The 26,800-nt window shown below is 55.5% G+C and overlaps 3 protein-coding genes across 7 annotated transcripts; 1 reads left to right on the top strand and 2 right to left on the bottom strand.

Annotated features, from left to right (window-relative positions):
• Nucleotides 1–7,236: 7,236 nt before the first annotated feature.
• C8H2orf81 (chromosome 8 C2orf81 homolog) lies at nt 7,237–12,379 on the bottom strand. Of its 2 annotated transcripts, XM_058192989.1 has the most exons (3): nt 12,142–12,379; nt 11,524–11,727; nt 7,237–11,206 (listed from the first exon to the last, which is right to left on the bottom strand). In XM_058192989.1, exons 1-3 carry the CDS (start codon nt 12,364–12,366, stop codon nt 10,232–10,234), a joined length of 1,404 nt encoding a protein of 467 aa, XP_058048972.1. In that variant the 5' UTR covers nt 12,367–12,379; the 3' UTR covers nt 7,237–10,231. The 2 variants fall into 2 exon arrangements, with proteins under 2 accessions (XP_058048972.1, XP_058048973.1); XM_058192990.1 differs by lacking the exon at nt 11,524–11,727.
• A 111-nt stretch (nt 12,380–12,490) lies between these two features.
• WDR54 (WD repeat domain 54) lies at nt 12,491–16,016 on the top strand. 2 transcript variants are annotated; one of them, XM_058193262.1, is made up of 9 exons: nt 12,491–12,733; nt 12,811–12,873; nt 12,964–13,030; nt 13,269–13,325; nt 13,641–13,723; nt 13,902–14,002; nt 14,276–14,438; nt 14,807–14,881; nt 15,230–16,016. In XM_058193262.1, the coding sequence occupies exons 1-9, from the start codon at nt 12,515–12,517 to the stop codon at nt 15,359–15,361; spliced, it is 960 nt and encodes a 319-aa protein (XP_058049245.1). In that variant the 5' UTR covers nt 12,491–12,514; the 3' UTR covers nt 15,362–16,016. The 2 variants fall into 2 exon arrangements, with proteins under 2 accessions (XP_058049245.1, XP_058049244.1); XM_058193261.1 differs by having other exon boundaries at nt 13,596–13,723.
• A 293-nt stretch (nt 16,017–16,309) lies between these two features.
• Nucleotides 16,310–22,712, bottom strand: LOC131203256 (rho-related BTB domain-containing protein 2-like). Of its 3 annotated transcripts, XM_058193260.1 has the most exons (11): nt 22,452–22,712; nt 22,117–22,293; nt 21,489–21,696; nt 21,294–21,397; nt 20,529–20,714; nt 19,417–20,333; nt 19,198–19,316; nt 18,350–18,500; nt 18,123–18,211; nt 17,586–17,691; nt 16,310–17,332 (listed from the first exon to the last, which is right to left on the bottom strand). In XM_058193260.1, exons 3-11 carry the CDS (start codon nt 21,678–21,680, stop codon nt 17,154–17,156), a joined length of 2,043 nt encoding a protein of 680 aa, XP_058049243.1. In that variant the 5' UTR covers nt 21,681–21,696; nt 22,117–22,293; nt 22,452–22,712; the 3' UTR covers nt 16,310–17,153. The 3 variants fall into 3 exon arrangements, 2 of the variants coding, with proteins under 2 accessions (XP_058049243.1, XP_058049242.1); XM_058193259.1 differs by lacking the exons at nt 22,117–22,293; nt 22,452–22,712 and having other exon boundaries at nt 21,489–21,967; XR_009156326.1 differs by lacking the exons at nt 16,310–17,332; nt 22,117–22,293; nt 22,452–22,712 and having other exon boundaries at nt 18,123–18,206; nt 21,489–21,969.
• Nucleotides 22,713–26,800: the final 4,088 nt, after the last annotated feature.

Here is a 26,800-nt window from a genome sequence, read left to right as displayed (position 1 = left end):
AGCTTAAAAGATTCCCGGTGCGGAAATAAGCGGCTAATTGGCACTTGGGAATGTTAATTGGAGGGAGAAGAAAAAGAAGTTAAAGGACTAAAGCACAAAAAAGAAAACTTTCTACCTGGACTTAAAAATGGATTTGTAGAAATTAAAAATAATACAGGAAAAAGAAAACTGAGGGAAAACATTCTTTAATGAAGATTTGAATTATTTGTGATAGTTTTGATAATTGGAATAAAGAACAAAGAGGAAGCTAAAATATCAAAGCACAAGAAACTGTGGCTGACTGTTGGGGGCGAATCATTGGCCCCAGTGGAAAGGGTGCGCAACTTGGGCGTCCTCCTGGACGGACGGTTGTCTTTTGAAGATCATTTGACGACCGTCGCCAGGAGGGCTTTTTACCAGGTTCGCATGGTTCGCCAGTTGCGCCCTTTCCTCGACCGGGATGCCTTATGCACGGTCACTCATGCTCTGGTTACCTCACGCTTGGACTACTGTAATGCTCTCTACATGGGGCTCCCCTTGAAGAGTACCCGGAGGCTCCAGTTGGTTCAGAATGCAGCTGCGCGGGTGATAATGGGAGCCACACGTTGCTCCCATATAACACCCCTCCTGCGCAGTCTGCACTGGCTACCTGTGGTCTTTCGGGTGCACTTCAAGGTGTTGGTGACTACCTTTAAAGCGCTCCATGGCTTAGGGCCAGGGTACTTACGGGACCGCCTGCTGTTACCGAATGCCTCCCACTGACCTGTACGCTCGCACAGAGAGGGACTCCTTAGGGTGCCGTCCGCCAAGCAATGTCGGCTGGCGGCCCCCAGGGGGAGGGCCTTCTCTGTGGCGGCTCCCACCTTTGGAATGAACTTCCCCCCGGACTTCGGCAACTGCCAGACCTTCGGACTTTGCGCCGAGAGCTGAAGACCTATTTGTTTGTTCGTGCAGGACTGGCATAGGATTTTAATGGGATTTTAATTAGTTTAGTGTTTTAACATTTTAAAATTTGGGGTTTTATTCTAAATGTTTTAATTCGGCCATTTTTATAATAAGTTTTTTAATTATGGTTTTATGTATATATTGCTGTTGTTTTTTATTATGGCTGTAAACCGCCCTGAGTCCTTCGGGAGAAGGGCGGTATAAAAATTTAATAAATAATAAAATAATAATAATAATAATAATAAAGAAAGGAAATTTTACAATTGGATTTAAAACGGAATTTGGAGAAATTAAAAACAATAAAAGGAAAAGAAATTGAAGAGAAAGTATTTTTTATGTGGATTTAAAACATTCTTTTTTTAAAAAAAGTTTTTTATTTTATAGACACTTAAAACATCAGCAATTCCTTCCGTGTGACGTCTCGGTGTTTCCTTCCTGGCTCCATCATTTTATTTCTTCTTTCTTCACTTCAATTTGAAATATTACCATTTTTCCACAAATATATTATTATCATTTTCTTACATAATTATCCATTGCTTATCTGTACCTTTCTTCTAGCCAACGGTAAAATTTATCCCATATCTTAAAATATTCTGAATCCTCTCTTTCTTTAATCATCAATCTGTTCATCTCTGCACAATCTAAAATTTCTCTAATAATTTCTCCTTCCAGGGGTATTTTCTCTGATTTCCAATTTTGCACAAAAACTATTCTTGCTGCTATAATTACATGTATAATCAAATAAATATTTTCTTTACTAATTTTCTCTGGTAGGATCCCCAATAAAAACATTTCCGGTTTTAAATCAATATGTTGTTGGGTTATTTCTTCTAACCAACCCTTTATTTTCTCCCAATAGATTTTGGCTTCTGGACATGTCCACCACATATGATAATAAGATTTAAAACATTCTTGTAAACGTGTTACTTTGTTGTCTTGGGATTTGTGGATTGGAGAGAGACACCTGCTGGTGGAAAGAAAGCACTACAACAATTGCTTTGAAAATTGAAGGAACAGCAATGACCTTGACTAGCCTGAAGAACTTTGAGGAGTATTTGTTTATCTTTAAACAGCTGGGTCTCAACTTTGAAAGGAGGTGAAAAATAACAAAGCCTTAAATATAAAAAGAGAAGAAGATGATAAGGAAGAAAGGGAGAAAAATAAGTGGAATTTTGGAGAGGCTAAGAGAAAATGGTTAAAAGGGGAAGAATAATAGAAGTAAGGGAAATAAAGTGTCAGCATTATTAGCTGACTTAAGGGAAAATAGTAGAAATTGCATGTTAGAAGCAAACAAGATGAAGTATATTGTTTATTGTAAAATAGACCAGCAGATGCAATATGAAATGTAATCTGGTTTAATTATGAAAATAACTGAAATTAAGATACAAAATTGAAATGTTAAAGAGTGATGGGGACTTTGAAAAAATACGTTGTAAATGATGAAATAAAATAACTGATTGATGTTGGAATAAGAAATTAGGAATTAAGGTAGAAATTTGATCAAGAGAAAAAAGTTAGTATTAATTACAGTACGTAAGTAAATATGATATATATTGTTTAATGCGTCCAAGAAGAACCTGTGGGGGGTTTTAAATAAGGGGTTTTTAAGGGGGGGAGGGTAAAGATGAGTGCTGGGGGAAACCCGTCGGGAAAAGGGCCAGTCCTTGCGGATGCTCGCGGCGATATTCCAATTAAAGGTTCGGATGAATTGGGGGAAGTTCATGTACCTGTTTACGAGGGTTGTTCCATCGGCACGGTAAGTAGGAGGGGCAGATATGGCGGAAGCGGGGGGCAGTATCATGTTAAGGGGGTGCGCGCTCGCTGTTTGAAAGCAATCGCGCGCTCCGACCCCTCTGACTCTTCCTGTTCCCCGAGTGGCCGGAATCCTCAGAGCTTGGACCTCCGGCTGATGTTGTGCAATCAGTGCCTGCAATTACTGCAGGTTCAAGCCCGGCCCGAGGTTGACTCAGCCTTCCATCCTTTATAAGGTAGGTAAAATGAGGACCCAGATTGTTGGGGGGGCAATAAGTTGACTTTGTAAAATATACAAATAGAATGAGACTATTGCCTTATACACTGTAAGCCGCCCTGAGTCTTCGGAGAAGGGCGGGATATAAATGTAAATTTAAAAAAAATGCAAGGTCCGTGGTAAATAAAGCCCCCCTGATTTATGATGGGGGGGGCCGCAGACCTTATGGGCATTTCGGAGACCTGGCTGGGCACAGAAGGGGGCATTCCCCTTCTAGAAATGTGCCCGCCGGGTTTCCGTGCATTTCATCAGCCGAGGGCCCAAGGTAGGGGTGGGGGGGTGGCGGTTGTTATTAAGGAGAGTCTAGAGCCGAGGGAGGCCACTGTACCTCAGATAGCCGGTTGTGAATCCCTCTTTGTGAAGTGGGGCCGTAGGATGCAGGTGGGCTTGTTGATCACGTACCTGGCTCCTTGCTGCGTGACAACAGCCCTGCCTGAGCTGTTAGAGGTGTTAGCTGGGATGGTGGTTGATACCCCTAGACTTATTGTCATGGGGGATTTCAACTTGCCATTGACCGGCGTGACATCGACTACAGCTCGGGAGTTCATGGCTTCCATGACAGCCATGGACCTGACCCAATTAGTTAACGGCCCAACTCACATCGGGGGTGGCACACTGGACCTGATTTTTGTCTCTGGACAGTGGTTGAATGATCTGGAACTAGGAGAATTAGTTATTGAACCTCTGTCATGGTCGGATCATTCCCTCCTTCGCCTGGACTTTCGGACCGCTACTCAACACTGCAGGGAGACAGAACCAATGCGTTGGCTCCGTCCCAGGCGCCTGATGGACCCGGATAGGTTCCTGACGGAGTTTGGGCCGTTCCCTGAAGATCTGGCCCACGGTTCGGCCGAAGAGCTAGTCGCCGCCTGGGAACGGGCTGCGGCTGGAGCTTTGGACCGGGTCGTGCCTTTGCGGCCTCTGACCCGGCGTAGAACTCACCCGGCTCCTTGGTTCACCAAGGAGCTGAGGGAGATGAAGCGCCGGAAAAGACGCCTAGGGAGCGTCTGGAGGTCCAGCCGTTCCAAAGCTGACCGAACACTAGTTAGGTCATTTATTCAGACCTACCTAGTGGCATTGAGGGAGGCTAAGGGTACCTACGTTACCTCCCTTATTGCATCGGCAGATAACCGCCCGGCCACCTTGTTCCGGGTGACCCGTTCCCTCCTACATCAGGAGGTTCGGGATGACCCGTTACAGGGGCGGGCCTAGCCTTTTAGTAAGTATCTGCATGATAAAATCGCTCAGCTTCGGGACGGACTGGACCAAAATTGGGTAGATCCAGGCGAGATGGCGGAGACAAGTCTTGTGGAGAACATCTGGGTTGAGTTTGATACTGTGGCTCCGGAGGATGTGGACAGGTTGCTGGGAAGGCTGAATGCCACCACATGTTTATTGGACCCGTGTCCCTCCTGGTTGGTACTGGCCACACAGGAGGTTACGTGAGGCTGGCTCCAGGGGATTATTAATGCTTCTTTGATGGAGGGTGTCTTTCCTACCGCCTTGAAAGAGGCGGTGGTGAGGCCCCTCCTCAAGAAGCCTTCCCTGGACCCAGCTGTTTTGGGAAACTATCGTCCCGTCTCCAACCTTCGCTTTGTTGCGAAGGTTGTTGAGAGTGTGGTGGCACGTCAGTTACCCCAGTACCTGGATGAAACGGTCTATCTAGACCCGTTCCAGTCCAGCTTTCGACCTGGGTATAGAACAGAGACAGCTTTGGTCACGTTGGTTGATGACCTCTGGAGGGCTCGGGACAGAGGTTATTCCTCTACCCTGGTCTTCTTAGATCTCTCAGCGGCTTTTGATACCATCGACCATGGTATCCTGATGCGCCGGCTGGGGAGTTTGGGAGTGGGAGGCACCATTTTACGGTGGTTCTCCTCCTATCTCTCCGACCGGACGCAGACAGTGTTGGCAGGTGAGCAGAGATCGACCGCGAGGCACCTCATGTGTGGGGTGCTGCAGGGGTCGATTCTCTCGCCCCTCCTGTTCAACATCTACATGAAGCCGCTGGGTGAGGTCATCAGTGGTTTTGGGGTGAGTTACCAACTGTACGCTGATGATACTCAGCTGTACTTTTCCACCCCAGACCACCCCAACGAAGCTGTCGAAGTGCTGTCCCGGTGTCTGGAGGCCGTGCGGGTCTGGATGGGGAGAAACAGGCTCAAGCTCAACCCCTCCAAGACTGAGTGGCTGTGGATGCCGGCATCCCGGTACAGCCAGCTGCAGCCGCGGCTGACTGTTGGGGGCGAGTTATTGGCCCCGATGGAGAGGGTGCGCAACTTGGGCGTTCTCCTGGATGGGCGGCTGTCATTCGAGGATCATCTGACGGCCGTCTCCAGGAGAACTTTTTATCAGGTACGCCTGATTCGCCAGTTGCGCCCCTTTCTAGACCGGGATTTCCTATGCACGGTCACTCATGCCCTCGTCACTTCTCGCCTGGACTACTGCAATGCTCTCTACATGGGGCTCCCCTTGAAGAGTACCCGGAGGCTTCAGTTGGTCCAGAACGCGGCTGCGCGGGTGATAGAGGGAGCCACTAGTGGCTCCCATATAACACCTATACTGCGCAGGCTGCACTGGCTGCCTGTGGTCTTCCGGGTGCACTTCAAGGTGCTGGTTACCATCTTTAAAGCGCTCCATGGCTTAGGACCGGGGTATTTACGGGATCGCCTTCTGCCACCATTTGCCTCCCAACGACCTGTGCGCTCCCACAGAGAGGGTCTCCTCAGGGTGCCGTCTGCCAAACAATGTCGGCTGGCGGCCCCCAGGGGGAGGGCCTTTTCTGTGGGGGCTCCTACCCTCTGGAACGAACTTCCCCCAGGACTTCGTCAACTCCCTGACCTCCGGACCTTTCGCCACGAGTTGAAGACGTATCTATTCTTCCGCGCTGGACTGGCATAAAATTAGTTTTATTATTTGTATTTTAACTGGGGTTTTATGGTTTTATTTTAATTATGGGCCAAATTTAATAAGTTTTTTATTATTGTTTTTATTGTATTGTACTTATTTATTGTCGATTTTACTTGGCTGTGAACAGCTCTGAGTCCTTCGGGAGAAGGGCGGTATACAAATGAAATTATTATTATTATTATTATTATTATTATTATTATTATTATTATTATTATTATTATTATTATTAATGTAAACTGGATTAGTAGATGAAATATGAAGTGCTAAATTGGTTTAAAGCAAGAGATAAAATTGAAATGTTAAATAATGTGATGGGGATTTAGAAAAAAAAAGTAAATGATGAAATAAAATGTTAGAATTAGAAATTAAGGAAAATAATAGGTGGAAGGTTAACTAAGTTAAAAGATTTCAATGTAAGAATGGAATAAGATGAAATACATTATTAATAATCAAAAAATTGATGGGGATTTTGAGAAACATTTAATAAATGGAGAAAAAATCGGGGTTGCTCAGATACCATTTTGGAAAATATTGAATTGAAAATAAATACCAATGGAGAGAGAATGGAAAGAAAAGTAGAGGGATAGGAGGGGAGAAGAGAGGAAAGAGAGTGAGGAACAGAAGAAAGGGAAAAGGAGAGGAAGAAAGGAAGGAAGGGGAAACGAGTAGGAGAGAAGGTCAGAAAGGGAGGAAGGAAGAGTGGGGGAAAGGAAGGGGAAGTAGAGGAGAAGGAGAGGAGGAAAGAAGAAAGTAGAAAAGGATAGAAGGGAGGGAAATGAAAGAGAAGAGGAGAAGGACTGTTGTAAAATAAGAGAGATGGAATGGTAGAAGGGCAACTCTGAGTATACTCAAACTTATTAGGATGAAGAACAAACTAATATTAAAATTAAAAGAGAATACATATGATTAACAATGGATACGATAATTAATTGAAATAATGTTAAGAAATTAGGATTTGAGGGCAGATGGTGATACTGTTTGTATAATAAGTATAGAAGTATTAAGACAAAAAAGTAGGGAAAAATATTTGGCAGAAATTTAAACTATGTAAAGTGTTTTTGGATATGACAAGTTGTATAAGACATGATTCGGTCAATATTCTGTTCATAAACTTATGTATGTGAAAGAAAAAAATCAATAAAACTTGTTTCAAAAAAACAACAGAGGGATGGAATCACATGAAGTGTTAGTACCACTTTATAAGGCCACACTTGGAATCCTGCATCAAGTTTTGGTCACCACAATATAAAAAAAGATGTTGAGACTTTCTAGAAAGAATGCAGAGAAGAGCAACAAAGATGACCAGGGGGCTGGAGGCTAAAACATATAAGAAAGTTGAAGGAATTGGATGAATGAATGTCTTCATTTTACAAGATCTACTTGAAAAGCAAAGCTGGGTCAGCACAATATGTTGCCTTTACTAATTTCAGAGTTGCATTTGCTTTTATTTCTAGATCTAGGATGTGTGCAACTTGGAAAAAAACACTGTAGATACACACTGGCGCTACTAATGTGCAAACTTTATGAAAATTCTGCATTAGAAGTTTAACACAATATACAGGAAGATCACAGCTAAGAAATCCCTATCAGTAGTGGGCTTAGGCATCCCCTCCTCTTTTGTTATTGAACCTGTATTCTGATTACCTTGGGTGAAATAACCTTACACAACCATCCTCTAGTAAAACACCCTGTGAGATACCATAGCACAGGGGTGTTGAAATACTCTTATCACAACCACCAACTCATTTAAAACAAACTTTGTGTGGTCTGTTTGTTACGAGGAGGTGCTTGTTTGGCCAATTTGCACCTCAGATACTGAAGCCCAAGGTCATTACAGGAGGTGCTGGGACGAACCCCTCCTGTAATTCATAAAAGGCTCCCAATTACTTACTAACAGCACCAGGGTCCTTCTTCCCCAATTGGCCACAGTGAGCCCAAATAGCAGGGACAGCCTCCAGAAATCCATTCACAAAGGGGTTATTTTCTCGATGGCTCTCTGACCCTCCATACCCAGAATGGCTGAGGTTGCATATGGATGAGGCTGAAGGATCTGGCAGGTATTGGGCACCTGCCGCAACAAAAGAGGGGAACAACTGTCCAGTTGGTGTTAGGGCAGAAAGTTTGTTATCTCACAACTTGCAAGTGTAAATAGGGACAGCTGGCTTAAGCTTCTCTTTTAGGTGTTAATTCAAAATGTAGTTCAATCGCAGGTAAAGATAAGCTATTCTAAAATCTTGGTATTTGCCAAACACTCCAGAGCCCATGCCTGGCAATTAAGAACAGCTGATTGAACAAGTTTTAAATATTTGGGGAGAGTGTTTTATTCCTCTGGAAAGTGTGGGGGATTTCTTGAGATTACACTCTTCTGTTCAAAATGCCACACAATTGCCTGTAATCTTTTTCTTGTTCTGGAGGGGCATTATTTATATCCAAAAATTATTTTCAGCAAAGGCTTGTGCATAGCTTTTACTTGGTGCCAGGGTAAGCCTATCCCGCTACTTTGAGAGAAAGAGGGAGAGGGGGTGGGGAGAGAGAGAGATCAGTTTTTAAGGGCACTTTTCTGTGTTCATCAGGGCAGTTCTCCCTGCTACCCCACCTCTTCCTAAAAAAAACCTAGATTTCCTGGGGTTTCAGCTCCCCGTTCTCACTGGCTAGCCTCTGCCCAACACACACACACACCCCTTAAACACATGATGGCCGTCGCCAGGAGAGCTTTTTATCAGGTCCGCCTGATACGCCCTTTCTAGACCGGGATTCTCTATGCACGGTCACTCATGCCCTTGTCACTTCCCTCCTGGACTACTGCAATGCTCTCTACATGGGGCTCCCCGTGAAGAGCACCAGGAGGCTCCAACTGGTCCAGAATGCGGCTGCACGGGTAATAGAGGGAGCAACACGATGCTCCCATGTAACACCTCTCCTGCGCAAGCTGCACTGGCTGCCGGTGGTCTTCCGGGTGCAATTCAAGGTGTTGGTTATCACCTTTAAAGCGCTCCATGGCATAGGACCAGGTTATTTACAAGACCGCCTACTGCCACCAATAGCCTCCCACCGACCTGTGCGCTCCCACAGGGAGGGACTCCTCAGGGTGTCGTCAGCCAAACAATGCCAACTGGCGACCCCCGGGGGAGGGCCTTCTCTGTGGGGGCTCCGGCTCTTTGGAATGAGCTCCCTCCAGGTGTCAGGCCTGGAAACCATACTAGACTTTAGGGTTCCAGACGCTGCCACATTTTTCCCCTGAGGGGAAGAAGGGGGGTTGAGGGGTATGGTAACAATCTTCAAGCGGTCAAGGTCGGATGGTGTTCACTTCAGCAGGAGGAATGGTGAGAAGATATTCGAATGAACTGGGAGAACGGGGGACCATGTGACCATCAAAGGGGTCAGGGGGGTGGGACTCTTGGGGTTTGTATAACTGGGAAAAGAATCCGGAAGTTCAGTTTTGGAATTTCACTCATCGTGTGCCAGTTTCCTCATGCTAGTAAAGAACTCTGAAAGACAATGGCTTCTGAGGTTTTTTTATGCAGAGGAGGTTTTTCTGGAACCTTGACACCAGGGTTGTGTCAACTCCCTGACCTCCGGACCTTTAAACGCGAACTTAAAACCTTTTTGTTCCATCGTGCGGGTCTGGCCTAATGCAATTTTTAAATATGGGGATTTTTATGTGGGTTTTATATAGTTTTAAATATTGTGGCCAAATTTTAGAATCAGTTTTTTAAAATTGTTTTAATTTTTATTGATGTTGTTTTATCCTGGCTGTAAACCATCCTGAGTCCTTCGGGAGAAGAGCGGTATAGAAATCTAATTAATACATAAATATTAAATAAATAAATTAAAGCCTAGAGCCACGAGAGCCAGAAAATGTTGTAGGATGGCCTGAATCTGATACAAGGCCACCCTCATCTACATCTTGGCCCCCTAAGCTTCAGTGTTGTTTCGACTGTCTTTCCAATAAAAATTACAGTGCCCTTCTCTGCCTCTCTCACCCTCCCAGGTAAGAGGGGAGAAGCGCCCTTCCACGGCCCCTGCGATTATGCAGCCCAGTCAGCCCCGAAGGACCGAGAATGTCGGGGGACCTTTCGAAGGGCAGCAGGCACCTTGGGGGGGGGGTGCTTTTTCAGTTGAGGTGCAATTATGTGCTGGCCAATTCCTCTAATGCAAAGTGTGTGGGGGGGAGGGACAGTGGTTCCACACAGAATACCCCTCTTCTGCAGGGTAACCACAGAAGCACAAGTGGGTGGGTGGGAGAGTCCTCCCCCTAAATCCCTTCCTTTGATTATCAGCCAGTCAAGGCTTCCTAGAGAAGGCAAAGGTGCGAGTGTGCCACATCCATTTTATTTCAGGATGTGTCCGAGGTGAACACTCTGACTCTCAACCCAGCACAGCTCTGGGGCACAAATGCGGCAGAAGCTGTGGCCCCTGAAGGAAGGGCCCTTCGGCCCTGCTGGGAAAGGGCCCACCCGCCTCCTTGACATCTTCTGCAGGCTGCAAGCGTGTGCTCAGACAGCCACTGCCGCGACGGTGGAGGCTCACTCCTGGGGCGAGATCAACCGTCTCCACCAGCAAGGTGGGCTTGACCAACACAAAGTGGGTGGGCTCGAGGGTCTTTCCTGGCGGAAGAGGAGAATAAACCGCCTGCTCCAGGCGGGCCTTCTGCCCTGCCTTCATGGGATCCTCCGGCCCTGCCTGAGCCGGGAGGATGCTTTGATCTATGGGTGCCCGCTTGACGGGGCCATTCAGGGGACGGCGCTGCTTGCAGCGGCCCGAGACCATCTTCAGGGTTTCCTGGCGCCTCGACTCAGTGTCGGGGTCCACCACTTCCACGATGGGCTTGATCCACCGCTTAGGCAAGCGGGCCGGCTCCAGGTGAGGCACCAGCATGACGTCGCCCATCTCGTCGTAGAAAACATCTTTGATGTTGGGGGGCCGGCCCATCTGGATGCGGAGGAGGTTGCTGCAGGAGGAAGGCAGTAGGGGCTGCACGCTGCCCAGCAGGGAGCTCACTTCCAGGGGGCCCTGGGGCAACTTCCGCCAAAGCAGCTCCTTCTCGGAGACCTTCTTTGCGCTGCCATCCAATCCGGCTGAGTGCTGGGCTGCCAGGAGTGGCTGGCAGGACGGCCTTCTTTTGAAGGAGAGCCTAGGAAAGGCAGCCATGGGCCCTTGGGCAGCCCGGCCCTTGGGCAGCCCCCTCCTCGTCTGGGGCTTGGGAGGCTTGACTTCCAGCAGGGAGGGTTGCTGGGGCAGTTCCTCTCCCCACTGGAGGGGCATCTCAGCCTGGGTGGTTTCCTCGCCTGGCAGCTCCCCGAGGGCAGGCGCTTCCTCCTCCGGCACTTTGACTGCAGGAACCTGGAAGAAAGGGATAAGCGTTCAGCTGAGGTTGCCTGCCTGCCTGCCGGCCGGGGCCTCCCTCCCGCCTCGGCTTCCAGCGTTTTCTAACTTAGGGGCTCTTGGCCCCAAGGCGGGTTGAGAGCTTTGGCTCAGCAGCGCCGGCAGGAAGGAGCCTGACGGCTCGGCGGCTCCCGGTTCCCTTCGCTGCCGCCGTGGCAGAACCGGGGAAGCCGCCCGACGCGAAGCCTCCCAGTCCGGCCGGGCCGACCCACCGTCGGAGCGCCCTCCGCTCGGCTCCCTTCGGCCCGGCTCTAGCCGGCTGCGCCTCGTCCTACCTCCCACTCCGGGCTTGGCACGGTCTGCAGCACCGGCACGGAGCCCTGGGCCCAGGAGTCGGGGACGGCGGCGGACGGCTCCTCGTCCTCCTGCCAGGCCGGGTCCGCAGCCACGTCGCTCTCGCCCGCGTCCCGCACCAGGAAGCGCCACTCCACGATCTGCAGCATCGCCTCCCGCGCCTGGGCGATCACGTAGGGCACGCACTGCGGGGGGGGAGGACCAGGGCGGTCAGCGGGGGGGGGGCTCGGGAAGCGCCCCCCTCCCGCCCTTCCCGCGCAGCAGAGGAGGCGGGGGCCGCCGGGGGAGGGGGGGAAAGGGGGGGCAGGGCGGTCAGCGGGGGCTCGGGCGCCCCCTCCGCCTTCCCGCGCAGCAGAGGCGGGGCCGCCGGGAGGGGAAAGGGGGCAGGGCGGTCAGCGGGGGCTCGAAGCGCCCCCTCCGCCCTTCCCGCAGCAGAGGAGGCAGGGGCCGCCGGGAGGGGAAAGGGGGCAGGGCGGTCAGCGGGGGCTCAGGCGCCCCCTCCGCCCTTCCCGCGCAGCAGAGGAGGCGGGGCCGCCGGGAGGGGGCAGGGCGGTCAGCGGGGGCTCGAGGCGGGGCCGCCGGGGCGGGGGCGGGCTGACCTGCCGGGCCAGGTAGACCTTGTAGCACTCGCCCAGCGCCAGGTCCAGCAGCGCCGCCAGCACGTCGCCCGCCACGTCCTCCGCCTCCTCGAAGGCCAGCAGCGACAGCCATTCGCCCTCCGACAGCCGCCCCGGCACGATCTCCACCTGCGGCACCGGCACCGTGGGCGGCCGGGACCGTTCCGCGCGGGACTTGGCCTGGGCCACGCGGTCGCGGGACGCCATCCCGGAGCCCCGCCGCCCGCCGTCCGCCCCTCCCCTCCCCTCCCCGCGACGCCGTCGCCGGGCAACCGCCCCCCCTGCGCGCGCGTCCCCGGCAACGGCCGCCCCGCCCCTCCGCGCCTGCGCGTCGGCCGGGCCAGCAGCGGCGGCGATGTACCGGCGGGAGCGGGGCCTGGCGCTGCGCGGGAGCAGCCTGGCGCTCTACAACAACCTGGCCGTCCTGCCGCTGCCCGCCAAGCGCCTCACCTACTTCGCCAGCGTGCACGGCGCCTCGGTCGGGCTGCTCAGCGCCGCTGCGGACGGGCCGGGCTGCGCGCACCGCCAGCTGCAGGCCCGCGAGGGCGGCCTCGGCCCCCCCATCGTCACGCAGGTCCGGAGGGGGCCGGGAGGGGGCGGGGGGGGCCGGGAGGGGAGGGCCTCCCCGCTAGAAACGCTGCCCTCTTGCAGGCGGCCTGGTGCGCGCTGCCCTCGCGGACGCTGCTGGTGCTGGCCTCGTGGAAGGGCATCCAGGTGAGCCCCGGGAGGGGGGAGGGAGGGGGGGCGAAGGAGGGGGGGAGGGGGAGACCTACGCTCAACCGGCCCCTCCGCCTCTCCCGGCAGATGTACGAGCCCGACGGCTCCGCCATGGTCTATTGGCACGCGCTGGACGGCATGGAGGCCTCGGCAGGTACCCGCCCCGGGGACGGGGGGCGCTCGCCCCGCCCAACCACGGAGCCCCCGGGACGCTCCCCGCTGCCCGTGCACGCAACGGCCCCTGGCCTGCCCGCCCCCTCCGAATCCCTCGGGTGCTGCTCCCCGGGGGCCGTGCTGGACCCAGAGCTGTCCGAAGGAAGCTTCTGTGGGAGCAGAGAGGGCTGGGGGGGGGCTTCCTCCCTGCCCGCTCATCTCTGCCTTCTGCCCCCCAGGGATGCTGCTGTTTGCCCGGGGGATTGCAGGGACAGGACTGCACTTTGTGTGTGTAGGTGAGCAAGGCAGGAACCAGAAGGGCCCCGGGAGGTGGTTGGGAGGGGAGGCACGGCCTGGTTGTGCAAGGGCCAGAAAAGGAGGGTTCAGGCTGCAGCTGTCTGGTGGGGCTGGGTGGGGTCCATGGCTGATGCCAGCCCCCGAGGATCTCCTCTGAAAGTGGTCCTTGTGGGGGACGTGGCCAGGAGGGTCCCTCATTGCCCAGTGTGAGGCCGTTGCTGTCTTTACGGAGTTGGGGTGGGGCAGCCTTATTCCCATCCCCCTTGCAGGGACATCCACCGGTTCAGTCCTCGTCTTTGACGTCCCCGCCAAAGGCACCAACATCACGCTGAGTGAAGTCCTTGAGCAGCACAACAGCCCCATCACGGACATTGGCGCCGAGCTCTGTGAGCAGCCGGTAAGGCCAGGCTGAGCCCATAGACCTGCTGCCTCCTCTGGGCCTGGAGGGGGAGCAGCACTCAGCCCTTCAGCCATCCTGTGTAGCTGTCTGGGTCCCTCTGGCTGCCAGGCAGCCATTCAGGAGAGACCGCATACCCAGGGCCTGCAACGGCTGTCCTGTCTTTCCCCTGCTACAGGAGGGAGCTGCAGATCTGGTGACGGCGGACGACTCCGGAGCATTGTGCATTTGGGGCTCTGGAGAGACCTTCAGGCTGATCACCAAAATCCCGGCTTCTGAGTACGGCTGGTGGGGGAAGGGGGAAGAGGCAAGGAGGGGTGCAGGTGGAAGTTCTGCGCGTCAACAACGCCAGGCTGTTATTCAGAGCTCAGGGTGGCTGCTCGGGGCAGGTGGTGGGAAGCGAAACCCTGCTCCGGGCTGCAAGGGTGAGGCAGCGAACACATACACACCCCGGCTGCAGGTTTTGCTCAGTCCGCTGGACGTTTGTGGGGCATTGCTCTCCCTCTGCCTCTGAGCTCCAGCAGGGCCTGATCCCTCCCCTTCGCGCCCCAGCTGCACCTGCTCCTCCGTGAAGCTGTGGAACGGAGTCATTGCAGCCGGCTATGGGAATGGGCAGATTCGCCTGTATGAAGCGTCGCATGGGACCTTGAGAGCCCAAGTCAGCGCTCACGCCCGCTGGATCTATGCCCTGGATCTGGCCCCGCTCTCAGGGAAGGTGAGCCCGTCAACATGGGGGAGGGGGCGAGCCAGAGTTTGGCACCTGTCAGCTTCCCTTGGTCTCGACCCCAACCTTCAAGGTGTGACTGTGCCTCAGCTGCTGCATGCTCACACCTGGGCTCTTTGGCGCAGGTGTCAGGCAGACTGTGCAGCTAGTGGAGGTGCCCCACCCTGTGGGCAAATGGTTATGTGCAGGTCAGCACAATCAGCCTGCCTGGCCCAACTAGGACCCTTTCTGGCAGCTTTGGCACTCCCAGAAGGGTCGCCTCCTGTGGGAAGGGTTTCCAATCCAGGGCTGCAGAAGTTCCCCTCCCTCTGTTGAGACCTTGTCTTCTGTAACCGTGTCTGTGTCTTTCTCCTGCCCAGCTGCTGTCTGCCGCCGAGGACTCCTTTGTGCGGGTCTGGGGACTGAGCCACAGTGCGGACACAGAGAGCCTGGAGGTGAGCCCGAGGGCCACTCGGTTGAGGGGCTGGGAAATGCCCATCTTTCAGAGCCTCCCTCTGGATTCCTAGGCAGTCCATCTTGCTTCACTCTCTAGGGAAAGCTTGGTGGTACCCTTACCAAGCTGGAATGGTCTCACCTTGCCCCAGGCCTGGCTGGGACCAAGAATGCCAGCTCAATGTCTCTGGGCCTGAGGGTCACCCCGGGGAGACCTGAGTGTGATTCTGCTTGGGAGCCTCGGGACAGATTCCCTCCGGTCAGGCCACTCCGGGCTTCCCAGCGGGATGGCTCTCGGGGGGGGAGGGGGGGGCAGGAATGCCTGAAAAGGACCCACCTGTTTTCTTCAGATCGAGCATTGCCATACGGAGTGTGTGACTGACACCCAGATTTGTGGCGCCCGCTTCTGCAACCCAGAGGGCACTGCCTTCGCCATCACGGGCTTTGAGCTGAATGAGATCATCCTCTACCATCAGGTGTAGCCCTTTAAGTGGTAGGCAGTTGCTGGAAGCAGAGGAAGGACTTTGCGTGGCGTGATGAAGCCAGCTTGGCCAGTGTGAGAAGCAAGGCAGGAGCAGGACAGGAGGGCACATGAAGGGAGCTCCTGCCTCACACACATACCTCATGTCCGAAAATGCCCCCCCCCCACTCCCCCAAGGCTCTTTATTCCTTTGGGCCAAGCAGGCTTCCCCTGGGGTTCCTGGCACATCCGGTGCCAAGGCGTCTTCTTTGGCCCAATAGCTCAGGGTGCCCCCTCTGCCAGCGAGAGTCCAACCCGCAGTGGAGCTTGAAGCAGGGAGGCCCATCCTGTCCTACCTCGGCTAAGAGCAGAGCCGGCTGGTGCCTTGTTTCCACTGGTTCTTCTCCTCGGCAGGGTGACTGTCTCACAGCTCCAGGGCTGAGGGGCAGCTTGGCCGGGCCTGCAACAGAGCCCTTCCTTGGGGAAATGCCAACCGCAGTCCCAGAGCAACCTGGGATGGCTTTGCGGATCCTGGCCAGAAGGTCCTCCTGCCCTGCCCAGGTTTGTTTAGACTTCAAAGGCTCCAGATAGCTTGATTCCTTTTTTAGCATTTTAGAGCAAGCAGCCAAATTGTCTGATGAATAAAATCTAGTTATGTTTGGCTGACAAGATAGAAAGTCTGGTGCTGTTGCCTTTTTTTAAAAGTGATTTTCTGCATGTAGCAGGAGTGCCTGCAGAGATGATCGCCTCCTGATCCTCCTAGGTTGCCAGTTAGGAAGGCGGGCCACCCCAAATCCACCCTCTGGCCCCCAGCTGTGGCCCAAGGAGAGTAGCAGGAACACAGGGTGGCTCGTTTGCCCGTGGCCTCTAAATCATGGAGCCAAGCAGCATTGTCACCGGCACCCCCCACATGTCCTCCACAGGCCAGGGAGGTGCCCCGTCCCAGGACAGGTATCGGCAGACTCCAGGATGCACAATACAAAAGGCTCTTTATTAAAGATTCCAAACAGCCCAACAGCAAAGTGTGTAAGAAACGGGGGCTAGCCCAGCTCACAGTGGTTATGCAGATGCACGCAGGCCACGAGGGGCCTGGGGGCATCAAAGCCCTTGGGTCTGGGGTGGGAAGGTCACATTGACCCACCCCCAGGTCAGTTTGTGCTTGGCTGACGTTGAGAAAAAAATGGAACAGGTAGAAAAAAGTGAAAAAGGTTTAAAAACTGCAGCTCTGCAGGGCGCCCTCCCCCCCCACTTTTGCTAAAATTATTGGCAGCAATTTCCCTTAATGCACCAGGCAGGAGGGGCAAGAGAGAAGAGTGGGTGCTCCCACCCATTTGCCCCACCCCAAGGAAAGGCCAATTCTGGGCAGAGGCTGCCTGGTGCCCGAGGCGCAGCCTCAAAGCCTCTCCGCATTGCCCCCTTCCCATGGGCAACGAAGAGGGAGCCCTTTCTACAGCTAGTGCCCCCCCCAACTAAGGGGCTCTAGCTCCTCCGCTCATGCAACCCCCCCACCCTCCCAAAATCCTCCCACCAATCCCCTTCCACAGCACATAGACACACCACAATCCCCCACTCTTTTTCCTCCATCATCTGCACGTCCCCTTCCCACCCACCCCCACCCCTAATACTGCCAAGATCAGAGGTAGCAACCGATGCTGGGCCCCTGCCCTCCCACCCAGGTAAAGGCATGGCAGCCACGGCAAGAGGCACAGAGCTGTGGGTGGAGAGGCAGCTGGTAGACAAGGCAGAGGCGCCCCTCCCCAGCAAAGGCACCAGCAGTAGGGCGGCCCCCTCCCTCCCAGTGGGTGGGGCCCTGCTCAGGAGACATGGCTGGGCTGGTGGGGGCGCCAGAAGCACCACTTGCTGCGCGGATGCTGTTTGCGGAGGGCCTCCTCCTCCTCCTGTGCCCGCTCCTTTTGCATGCGCAGGTAGCGGTCCTCCTCCTTCAGGTACCAGATGGGGGGCCAGCGGTGGTTCTCGAAGTGGGCCCTGTTTTCTGGGGAGAAGTAAGGCCCGGCATGCATCAGCTGCTGCTGCTCGGGGGGGGGGGAAGGGGGGGCTAAAATGTAACCCCTGGGGACAGGAGCAGGGCCGCCCTGACGCCAGCCTTAAGGGAGCCCCCCACCCCGCCCCAGTTCCTCTCCCTGGCGTGCAGACAGGCATGGATCTGGGCCGAGGGAGGCAGAAAGTGGGTGAAAGCAAGGAGGCACCCAAGTGAGCTGCTCCCTTCCCTCGGCTTCAGAGCTTACCGGGAGACAGGGCCTTCATCTCACGGGGGAACCGGCGGCAAACACTGTTGTAGTTGGTGCAGATGTAGTGAAGGCACCAGGTGGCCAGCTGGAGAGCATTATGGAACTGTGGGGAGGAGCATGGTCAGGTTGCCCAACCCGGTGCCACATCCTTGCCTGAGGAAATTCATAGCCCCAAAAGTCACGGGACTGCGGTGTGGGGGTGGGGATCTGACCCACTTTTGGCCTAGTGGCAAAGGCATCAGGCTAGACACTGGGCAACAGTGAGTTCTAGTCCCGCCTTAGGCATGAAAGCCGGGTTGGGGGACTTTGGGCCGGTCACTCACTCTCTCAGCTCAACCCACCTCACAGGATTATTGTGAGAAAAAGAGGAAGGAGTGTTGACTTTGTTCGCCCCTTGAACTTTTAATAAAAATAATAAAGGTGGGATTTAAAAAATCTAAAAAGCAAACATCTAAACTTGCAGGAAGCCTCTTTTCCTCTCAGGTTTCCTACTAGGGCCAAGGCAGCAGCCGGTCTGGTGAGGCTGCACCATACCTGTGTCATTTCCAGGTAGAGGATCACCTGGGCATCAATTTCCACCTGCTGAAGGCTGGCACGCACCAGCTCATCTACTGCATACTGCTCTGGGAAGGAGAGGAAGAGATGCCATTCAGGGCGAAGCAGTCTTTCTTGCAACTCCGTGGATCGCCCGCTTTCCTACCCGTGCTTGGCAGCTGCTGTGCCACCCTTGGTGCCCAGAGGGGAGCCCCAAAGAGACTCACCGGTCAGGGCCTGCAGGCGGGTCAGGCAGAGGCGGTTGGTGAGCACGAGCAGCTCCATGGCATCCAGGTCTGGGCTGGGCACAAAAAGCTCCGTGTACAGGAATTCCAGCACAGCCCGAAGGCAGGCGCAGTTGGTGCCTGGCAGGGAGACCTGGGGATGGCAGAGTGGGCGCTCAGGGAGGCTTCTGCCCACCCTTTGCCTCCAGCAGCTGCTCCTGGCAATTCGGGAGGAATTCCTCTTGAAGCACAAAACAGCAGGCTCCATGTCCCCAGCAAGTGCCAGGAGGGGGGCAGTGCTAGGGTTAGGGTGCTGGGGAGCAGGTTGGCCTTGGGGGAAGATGGAGTCCCCTGACCCTTTTTCCAGAGGTCCCACAGTGTTCGGGGGGAGGAGTGGTGGGGCTGGCTGTCCATCCCAGATACCAGGGGCGGTACCGGGGCCGTTCCTGCTCCTCTGCTGGACACCGGGTCTGGCCCAACAGGATCAGCTGCCAAGACGAGAACCAAGCTAGGAAGCCTGACAGGCAGGCAAGCTCTGGGCAGTCATCTTCTTCTTCAATTATTCCCAGGAAAGAGGCCAGGGGTGGGGAAGGCCCTGTAGTCTCATGCCACCTTTGAGCCCCCTTATTCCTACCACATGACTGGGGTCTCTAGAGGCCAAGCTGGGGCCTCCATGCACCCAGGCGGGGAAGACATCTAGGAGAGACCATTGACACACACATCTGGGGAGCCCTCCCCCCCATGGCATATGCACAGCAGCTGAGGCTGCCCCCCCCTCAAACCGAAGCAGGGGGAGTCCCCTGCACAAGCCTTCCCCCCTTATAAGTTGGCAGCAGAGCTACCTGCCTCACCTCAGCAGCACAGCTCTCCCGGAAGGTGCCCCCAAACATGGCCACCATGAAGTCGCAGCCTGCGAGCAGAAGGGGTTTGTGCGCTGGCACGGAGCCATCATCAACCAGGAACACCACATCTGCGGGGACACGGGGGGTGGGGAAGAGAAGGGAGCTCAGTCCTGGGGAAGGGTCAGCCTATGGGAGCTGCTCTCTAGCTTCCCTGCTCCTCTCTGCTACCTGCAAAGGAGCCTTTGCTCAGGCACTCCTTGATCCGGTTGGCCCGGCGCACATGGAAAGCCTTGGTGATCTCGCAGTTCATAAAGCTCTCCTTGTTGAGGACGTTGGCTACCATCATGCGCAAGTCAAAGACCTCCAGCAGTTCGGCCATGGCAGCCACCTGCATGAGGCTGGCCTGGGGCTGATCCAGGCACCCAGTGTATAGGTACTCCAGCACCACCTTGAAAGGGCCCTCCTGCACCGGCTCATCCAGGTAAACGGCTGTCATCGGCTTCTCCTGCTGCGTGACTGGATCCTGCACCGTCTCCCGCTGCACATCAATGATGCCGCGACCCCAGCCAGAGACTGGACGAGGCATCTGAGCGGCGCATAGCGGCTCATCACTCTGAGAGGGCCGCAATGGCACGGCCCGTGTGGCTGTGGATAGGCATCCCTGGTCTGCTGCGTCCAAGCTCTTTGTCCGCCCCGCAGGCTCCTTCCCGCCAGCCAGCTCATCCCCCAAATCCAGCGCGAAGAGGTCATAGAATCGGGAGCAGGCCGTGGCAAGGTAGACTCTGTGTGCAAAGAGCTGATGGCCTCCTGGTAAGCGGAAGACCACATCGGCACAAAGGGGCTCGTGGAAGAGCGCGCCAGGCCCCCGGCCTTCCCCAGCAGCTGGCTCAGGGATGTGGATGATAGGTGGGGGAGGCTTGGGGGGCAGGAAGGGGGCCTGCAGCAGTGGCCGCTGCGTCTTCTTCAGGTGAGATTTCCAGAACTGGAGGTGGCGGCGGGAGATGAGGGCAGCCCGAATTGCATTGTCGAAGACATCCTTGATGCCAAATTGGGCCACGACGCTTGTCTCATAGTATGGGATGCCCAGTTCCTTGGCTACCTCATGTCCGCACTCGGGGGGCAGGATGTCTGAAGGTTTAATGGGTCTGAAATAAAGCAGGAGTGGATGCCAATTAGCAAGGAATTCCCAGGAAGGCTCCTGGAAGGCAGACTAACCCAACTGTGGCAGAGAGTGGAGGCCCCCCCTGGGAACTGGCAGGAACCAATCTAGGATGGGGGGCTGATCACACCTGCCAGCCCCCCCAGAATGAATGGCCTCAGACAGCGGGACGGGGCCCTACTTGGCCAAGGGACGGCGCGCCCGGTTCACTGCCTCAAGGTCTGCATAGCGCAGGTCCAGCTGGCAGCCCACCAGCACGATGGGGGTACGCGGGCAGAAGTGCTTGATTTCTGGGTACCACATGGTCTTCACATGCCGCAGCGAGTTGGGGTTGGCCAAGGAGAAGCAGAGCACCACCACATCGGATCTGTCAAGAAAAAGATGGGGGGGGGAGACAGCATCAGGAGGACAACATTGTCCCCCAGTGTCAGTGGTGGCTGTTGGGCCTACCAGCCCTTGAGGGCAAGGCAGGGGCCGCAAAGGGCCACCCTGAGTGTGGGCAGGCAAGGCCAAGATGGAGGGCTGGCTCTACTCCTCCGCAGGCCCCAGTATTGCCCCAGAATCCTCTTCTTTCCTGGGCACCACCCGTGCAGCCCCCTCCCACTCACGGGCTGCATAGGCCACTTGTGAGTGCCCTGGAGAATGCAGGGATCCTTGCAGCTAAGTCCCTTCTGCAAATCCTTCTCTGGGGAGGCCAGGAGCAACAGAGACCCCTCCCCACCGTCCCCCAAAAGGGCTGGGAGACCACCTAGACTGGTGCGGCCAGCAGGCTCTCTCCAGGCAGGCCAGAGAGGGCTGAGGTGCTGAAGGGCCTCGGCGGTCCCTCGCACAGGATCCTGGTGGGGGGGGAGGAGGAGAGCAGCCGCCCACCCCGCAGGACGGACCCATCGGGCAGCGGACCTTTTCGGCGGGAGGGGCGCCCGGGGCTGCGAATGAGGACCCTCACCTGCCGTAGGCGAAGCGCCGGTCCTTGTGGTGGTCCCCGAAGGTGTCCCAGAGGCGCAGAGAGATGCTGACCTCGTCCACCACGTCGCGGGAGCGCTCCAGCACCTGCGGAGCGCCGAGGCGTCAGGCGGCGGGCTGGGCGGGGCAGCCCCCCCCCTCCCTTTCCCCCTCCGCCTGCAAGCTGGCCGGGGCTCACCTCCTGGCACACGCGGTACTGGTCGATGGCCCAGACGGTGGGCACGTGCGTGGCCAGCAGCTGGTACTGGGTGAGCGTGGCGTTGCAGGCCCGCGCGCAGATGAGCCGCGTCTTGCCCACCGCGTTGTCGCCCACCACCACGCACTTGATGGTCTCGACGTTGGGGCGCTCGTAGTCCAGGTCAATATCCATGGGGGCGCCGCCGTCGCTGCGGGGGAAGGGCGGGCTCAGGGCGGGGAGGGCGCGGCCGGGACGCACCCCCGCCGCTTCTGGCCGGGGCCGCCCTTTACGGGCCCCGGGGGGCCGGCCGTGGCCCTTCCCCGCTCCGGGGAGCGCCGACGTCCCGGGCGCCGCATCCCATCGCCTCCCCGAGACTCTCGGCCGGCCGCCGCCGCCGCCCCCCCCGCCCCCGCCTCCCGCCCGGCTGCCCCGCGGCGCCGCCCCGCCAATCGGCGCCCAGCCGCGCCCCCTCCGCCCGAACAAAGGAGGCGGCGGGGGGCCCGCGCGGCGCAGCGCAGCGCCCCCGGCCCCGCCCCCGAACCGCCCCCCACGTGACGGGCCCCCGCGGGCGGGGCTGGGAGGGGCCGCGCAAACTGCCCGGCCGGAGGGTCCGGGCGGCGGCGCTTACCTTGCTCGGGGCTGGATCGCTTTGCAGGCGCGCCGCGGGAGAAGGGGGTGTATGTCGGCCGGAGGGCGCTCTGCACATGGTCTTGGGCACGCCGCTCTTCCGCAGCTCTTCCCCGCCAAAGCCTGGCCGGCAGAGAGCGCCCAGGCGGTCCCGCGGCCTCATGCCACTCGAGCTCCGCTGCAACGGAAAGGAGACCGCCGACTTCAGGGCCACGCCGAGCCCCCGCCCCCCTCCCCCGCCGCGGGGCCGGAGGCTCGGACGGCGGCTCAACCCCCGCGGAGTCCCAGCGGAGCCGCTGCGCCCCGGGTGGGGCCGTTCGCCCCGCGCCCCTTCACCTTTGCCCCGTCCACCGGCCTCTCCGCCCCGCTGGCTCCGACGCGGCCCCTCGGCTTCCACTTAGCGGCGCTCCTGGTCTCGGGGCGGAGGCAGCGCTGCGGCCGACGCCTCCAGGCGGGCCTTCCGACGGGCGGGGCGCAGAGCTGGCCCCGGTCACGCTACGGCTGCCCCGGAGCCGCCAGGCCGGCGGGCGGGGCGCGGACACCGGGCTTTTCACCCTCGGGAAGCCGGGAGGAACGGCGCGATTTTGGCGTCTCCTGCTCTGGCCTGGAGAGGAGGCGCAACCGCGGAACCCGCCGCGCAGTTCCGCTTCCTTCCCCGGGGCCGCTTGATGAGCTCTGTGGCTCAGGATCTGAGCGCGGCCGCGGATTTGAGCGGGGCGGGGGGGGGACTCGGCCTTGGAGCCCGTGGGCGTCCGGCGCCTCTGCGAATTTGACTGGGGGGGGTCCCCCCCCCCCGGGTCGTCGGACGGGAACCCTGCGCAACTGGCTGGCCGGTGTGGTGATCGGACAGCCTGGCTCGGTGGAGGCAGCATTGCGGGTTCTTGGAGAGCATCCCCAACACGAGTTTCCCCAGGGTTTCTGACAAGCAAAACGGGAAAAGCACCGACGGGTGGGGTTTTTTTGAGAATGCCAAAGTGCACAGGTGGGCTTCTTGAATTAAGAACAATCCCCCTCCACAAAGGTCCCATGTTGCTTTTCAACCTAAAAGCCAAAATAGCCAGGCACCCAAATGAAGCCCAGCAGGAGCAGCCTGGAGGTTGAGGGGAGGGGTCCCCAGGGCCAAGCCAGGCTTTCCAGTCCTTCTGCTGCCCCCAGCTCTGGCAGCCTCACCAAGGGCCCTTCTGTGTGGCTAAGGGGCAGCTCCAAGCCCAAGGCCCCTGGCTGGCCAGGGAGGGCCCCTGAGGTCCCAGGGAGCAGCCGAGACTGAGGCCCTCCTGCCTCCACTCCGACCCATCTTACCTTCTGGCTTGCTTTGGTTCCATATAGACCCCCCAGCCAACCCAGCTGGATTACTGTCCACTAGTTTTGGTTTTCATCTGTTTGCTTTGAAAACCACTTGCTTTTCCCCCAGCCCAGGTTGGGTGGGGCATCTCTTCTTTGCTCAAGGTGGGCATTTCTGGCCCACCTGGGAGCATTTGATGCTCTTCCATCCTTCGGAAGGCTTTTAAGAACTTGGTTCTTGCCTTGGCATCGGGAAGTTAATGGGGCCCACCTGGAGGTCGGTGTGGCTGATTTAGATTCTGCAGGGTGGCTTTTCTCTTCGATCTTTTTTCTTAGTCTCCTCCTCCTTTATAAGCTACAGTGTTGCCCCAGCGTTGATCGCAAGATGGGCAAGCAGCTAAAGGTGTGTGATAAAGAGAAGCTCTGTGGCCTGAAGGGAGGGGCTGAGGACATCTTCTCTCCTTCCCTGGGAAGGGGCAGGTGAGAGTTTGGGGTGGGATATTTTTTGTTTGTTTGTTTACATTTATATCCCGCCCTTCTCCGAAGACTCAGGGCGGCTTACAGTGTATAAGGCAATAGTCTCATTCTATTTGTATATTTTTTACAAAGTCAACTTATTGCCCCCCCAACAATCTGGGTCCTCATTTTACCTACCTTATAAAGGATGGAAGGCTGAGTCAACCTCGGGCCGGGCTTGAACCTGCAGTAATTGCAGGCTACTGTGTTCTAATAACAGGCTTCGTAACAGCCTGAGCTATTCCGGCCCTGCATTGAGGCTCTGCATCCACCTGCCACTTTCCTTGCCCAGCTGGCAGATCTCTTGGTGCTGGGAGGGGTTCTCCTGGGCTTCCGCCTGCTAGCAGGAAGGTTGGGGAGGATTTGTCAAAAGCAGATGGCTCCAAGGATGGCCTGGAGAGGAGGGGGCACACCAGCACCTCTTTCAAGGCAGCAGCTAAGCCCCGCCCCCAGAGAGACTGACACCAAGGCGTGGGCCCAACCACGGCCACCTCTTGTCATGATCCAGGAGGGCCCCCAACCCAGTAAATTGGTGACTTAACTGATGGAGAGAGACCCCTGCCCCAGGCTCAGATTCACCCTGGATCTACTCCCAGACTGAGCCTCAGGCTCATCACCCTGCTCTGCCCAGTTGGTCCTGGTCCAAACCAGCAACTTGATCCATCGGAGAGCCAGGGTAATCCCCACAGCAGCTCAAGGGACCTTCCGAGGGGCCCACCCTGCCCCGTGGGGATGGTGTTCCCCTAAACAGGTGCTGGCAGATATCAACTGATACAAAGAGGGCAAAGAAGTTCTGCCAACCTCCTTGCCACCAGGCTGGCTTTGAGTCTTTTCCCAGTGGCACTCGGGGTCTCTGCGGAGCCCATCAATAAGCCTAGATGAACCCCGGATCTGCAGACAAGAGAGGCCGCCTAGGAGTCCAAGACCCCAGCCCTCCCACCTATTCCAGCAGGCCCCCGCCCCCCGCTCCCTCTGGAACACCACTGGGTCCCTCAAGTTCTCAGGGGGGCCCATTGAAGAGGCCTGTCTCTCTGCAGGGAGGAATGAGCCAAAGGGGAAGTTGCCTCTGTCCAAGGCAACAGGATGAGGTTAATGGCCTCTGCTGTCTGTAGCAATTGCTTCATTTCTCTTGCCTGCAGTGGGCCTTTAGAATACAGAATAAGAATTGGAAGGGGCTGTAGAGGTCTTCTAGTCCTGCTCAAGCAGGAGACCCTGGACCATTCCAGACAAGTGGATGTCCAGTCTCTTCTTAAAAACCTCCAGTAATAGAGCACCCACAACTTCTGATGGCAAGCTGTTCCATTGCTTAATTGTCCTCTCTGTTAAGTATCTCCTTAGTTCTAGGGTCTCCCCTTGATTAGTTTCCCCCCATTGTTTCTTGTCTTGTCTTCTGGTGGTTTGACAAATAAGTTAAACCCCCTGTATTTCATGGGAGTCCCTCAGATACTGGAAGACTACTATCGTGTCTCCCCTGGTCCTTCTTTTCATTAAACTAGACATACCCAATTCCAGCAACCTTCATATGTTTTAGCCTCCAGTCCCCTAATCCTCTTTCTTGCTCTTCTCTGCACTCTTTCTGGGCTCTAGGCTTTCTACAGAGAAGAGAGGTATAAAGCAACTTGTCCTAAGCCGTATTGCCACTGTGTTTGGCCGCAAGGCATTCAGGCCCAGATAGGGGCCTTTCCCTCCCCATAACTTTGCCTCTGTCCCCGGTAAAGCTGCCTCAAATTGCCAGGATCTGTGCCCATTCATGCTTGTGGCTCCCATTACTCTCCCCCAGTGCAGCCATGTTTCTTCCAAGACCTGCTGCCCTCCTTCGGGTTTTGCTTCATTTGTTCCTGACACCTTGGTATTTTCTGCAGGAAAGAGCTGGCATTGGTGCTCTTCCACTGTATTCTGAAACAGGCAGCCCTGTTTTCCTGACCAGAAAAGGAGGAGGGAAGTTAGTTTGCTTTTGCCTCTGGATTTCCCTGGATCTGTGGCTTTCGGTGCCCACTCTGGTCAGAGATGGGACTGCCCAGTCAGTTTCAATTTGCAGAGCTTAGCTGGTTGCATGGCCAGGGCAAGTTCTTCAGTGCTTCTCTCTCCCCTAATAGAATAGAATAGAATAGAATAGAATAGAATAGAATAGAATAGAATAGAATAGAATAGAATTTTTTATTGGCCAAGTGTGATTGGACACACAAGGAATTTGTCTTGGTGCATATGCTCTCAGTGTACATAAAAGAAAAGATACGTTCATCAAGGTACAACATTTACAACACAATTGATGATCAATATATCAATATAAATCATAAGGATTGCCAGCAACAAGTTATAGTCATACAGTCATAAGTGGAAAGAGATTGGCGATGGGAACTATGAAACGATTAATAGTAGTGCAGATTCAGTAAATAGTCTGATAGTGTTGAGGGAATTATTCGTTTAGCAGAGTGATGGCCCTCGGGAAAAAACTGTTCTTGTGTCTAGTTGTTCTGGTGTGCAGTGCTCTATAGCGTCGTTTTGAGGGTAGGAGTTGAAACAGTTTATGTCCAGGATGCGAGGGATCTGCAAATATTTTCACGGCGCTCTTCTTGATTCGTGCAGTATACAGGTCCTCAATGGAAGGCAGGTTGGTAGCAATTATTTTTTCTGCAGTTCTAATTATCCTCTGAAGTCTGTGTTTTTCTTGTTGGGTTGCAGAACCGAACCAGACAGTTATAGAGGTGCAAATGACAGACTCAATAATTCCTCTGTAGAACTGGATCAGCAGCTCCTTGGGCAGTTTGAACTTACTGAGTTGGCGCAGAAAGAACATTCTTTGTTGTCCTTTTTTAATGATGTTTTTGATGTTAGCTGTCCATTTGAGATCTTGCGATATGATAGAACCCAGAAATTTGAAGGTTTCT

This window comes from Ahaetulla prasina, chromosome 8, assembly GCF_028640845.1.
Source record: "Ahaetulla prasina isolate Xishuangbanna chromosome 8, ASM2864084v1, whole genome shotgun sequence".
In the NCBI taxonomy this organism is placed as follows: Eukaryota; Metazoa; Chordata; class Lepidosauria; order Squamata; family Colubridae; genus Ahaetulla; species Ahaetulla prasina.
Note: the sequence above shows the minus strand (reverse complement) of the source record. Positions and strands in the feature narration are given on the sequence as shown.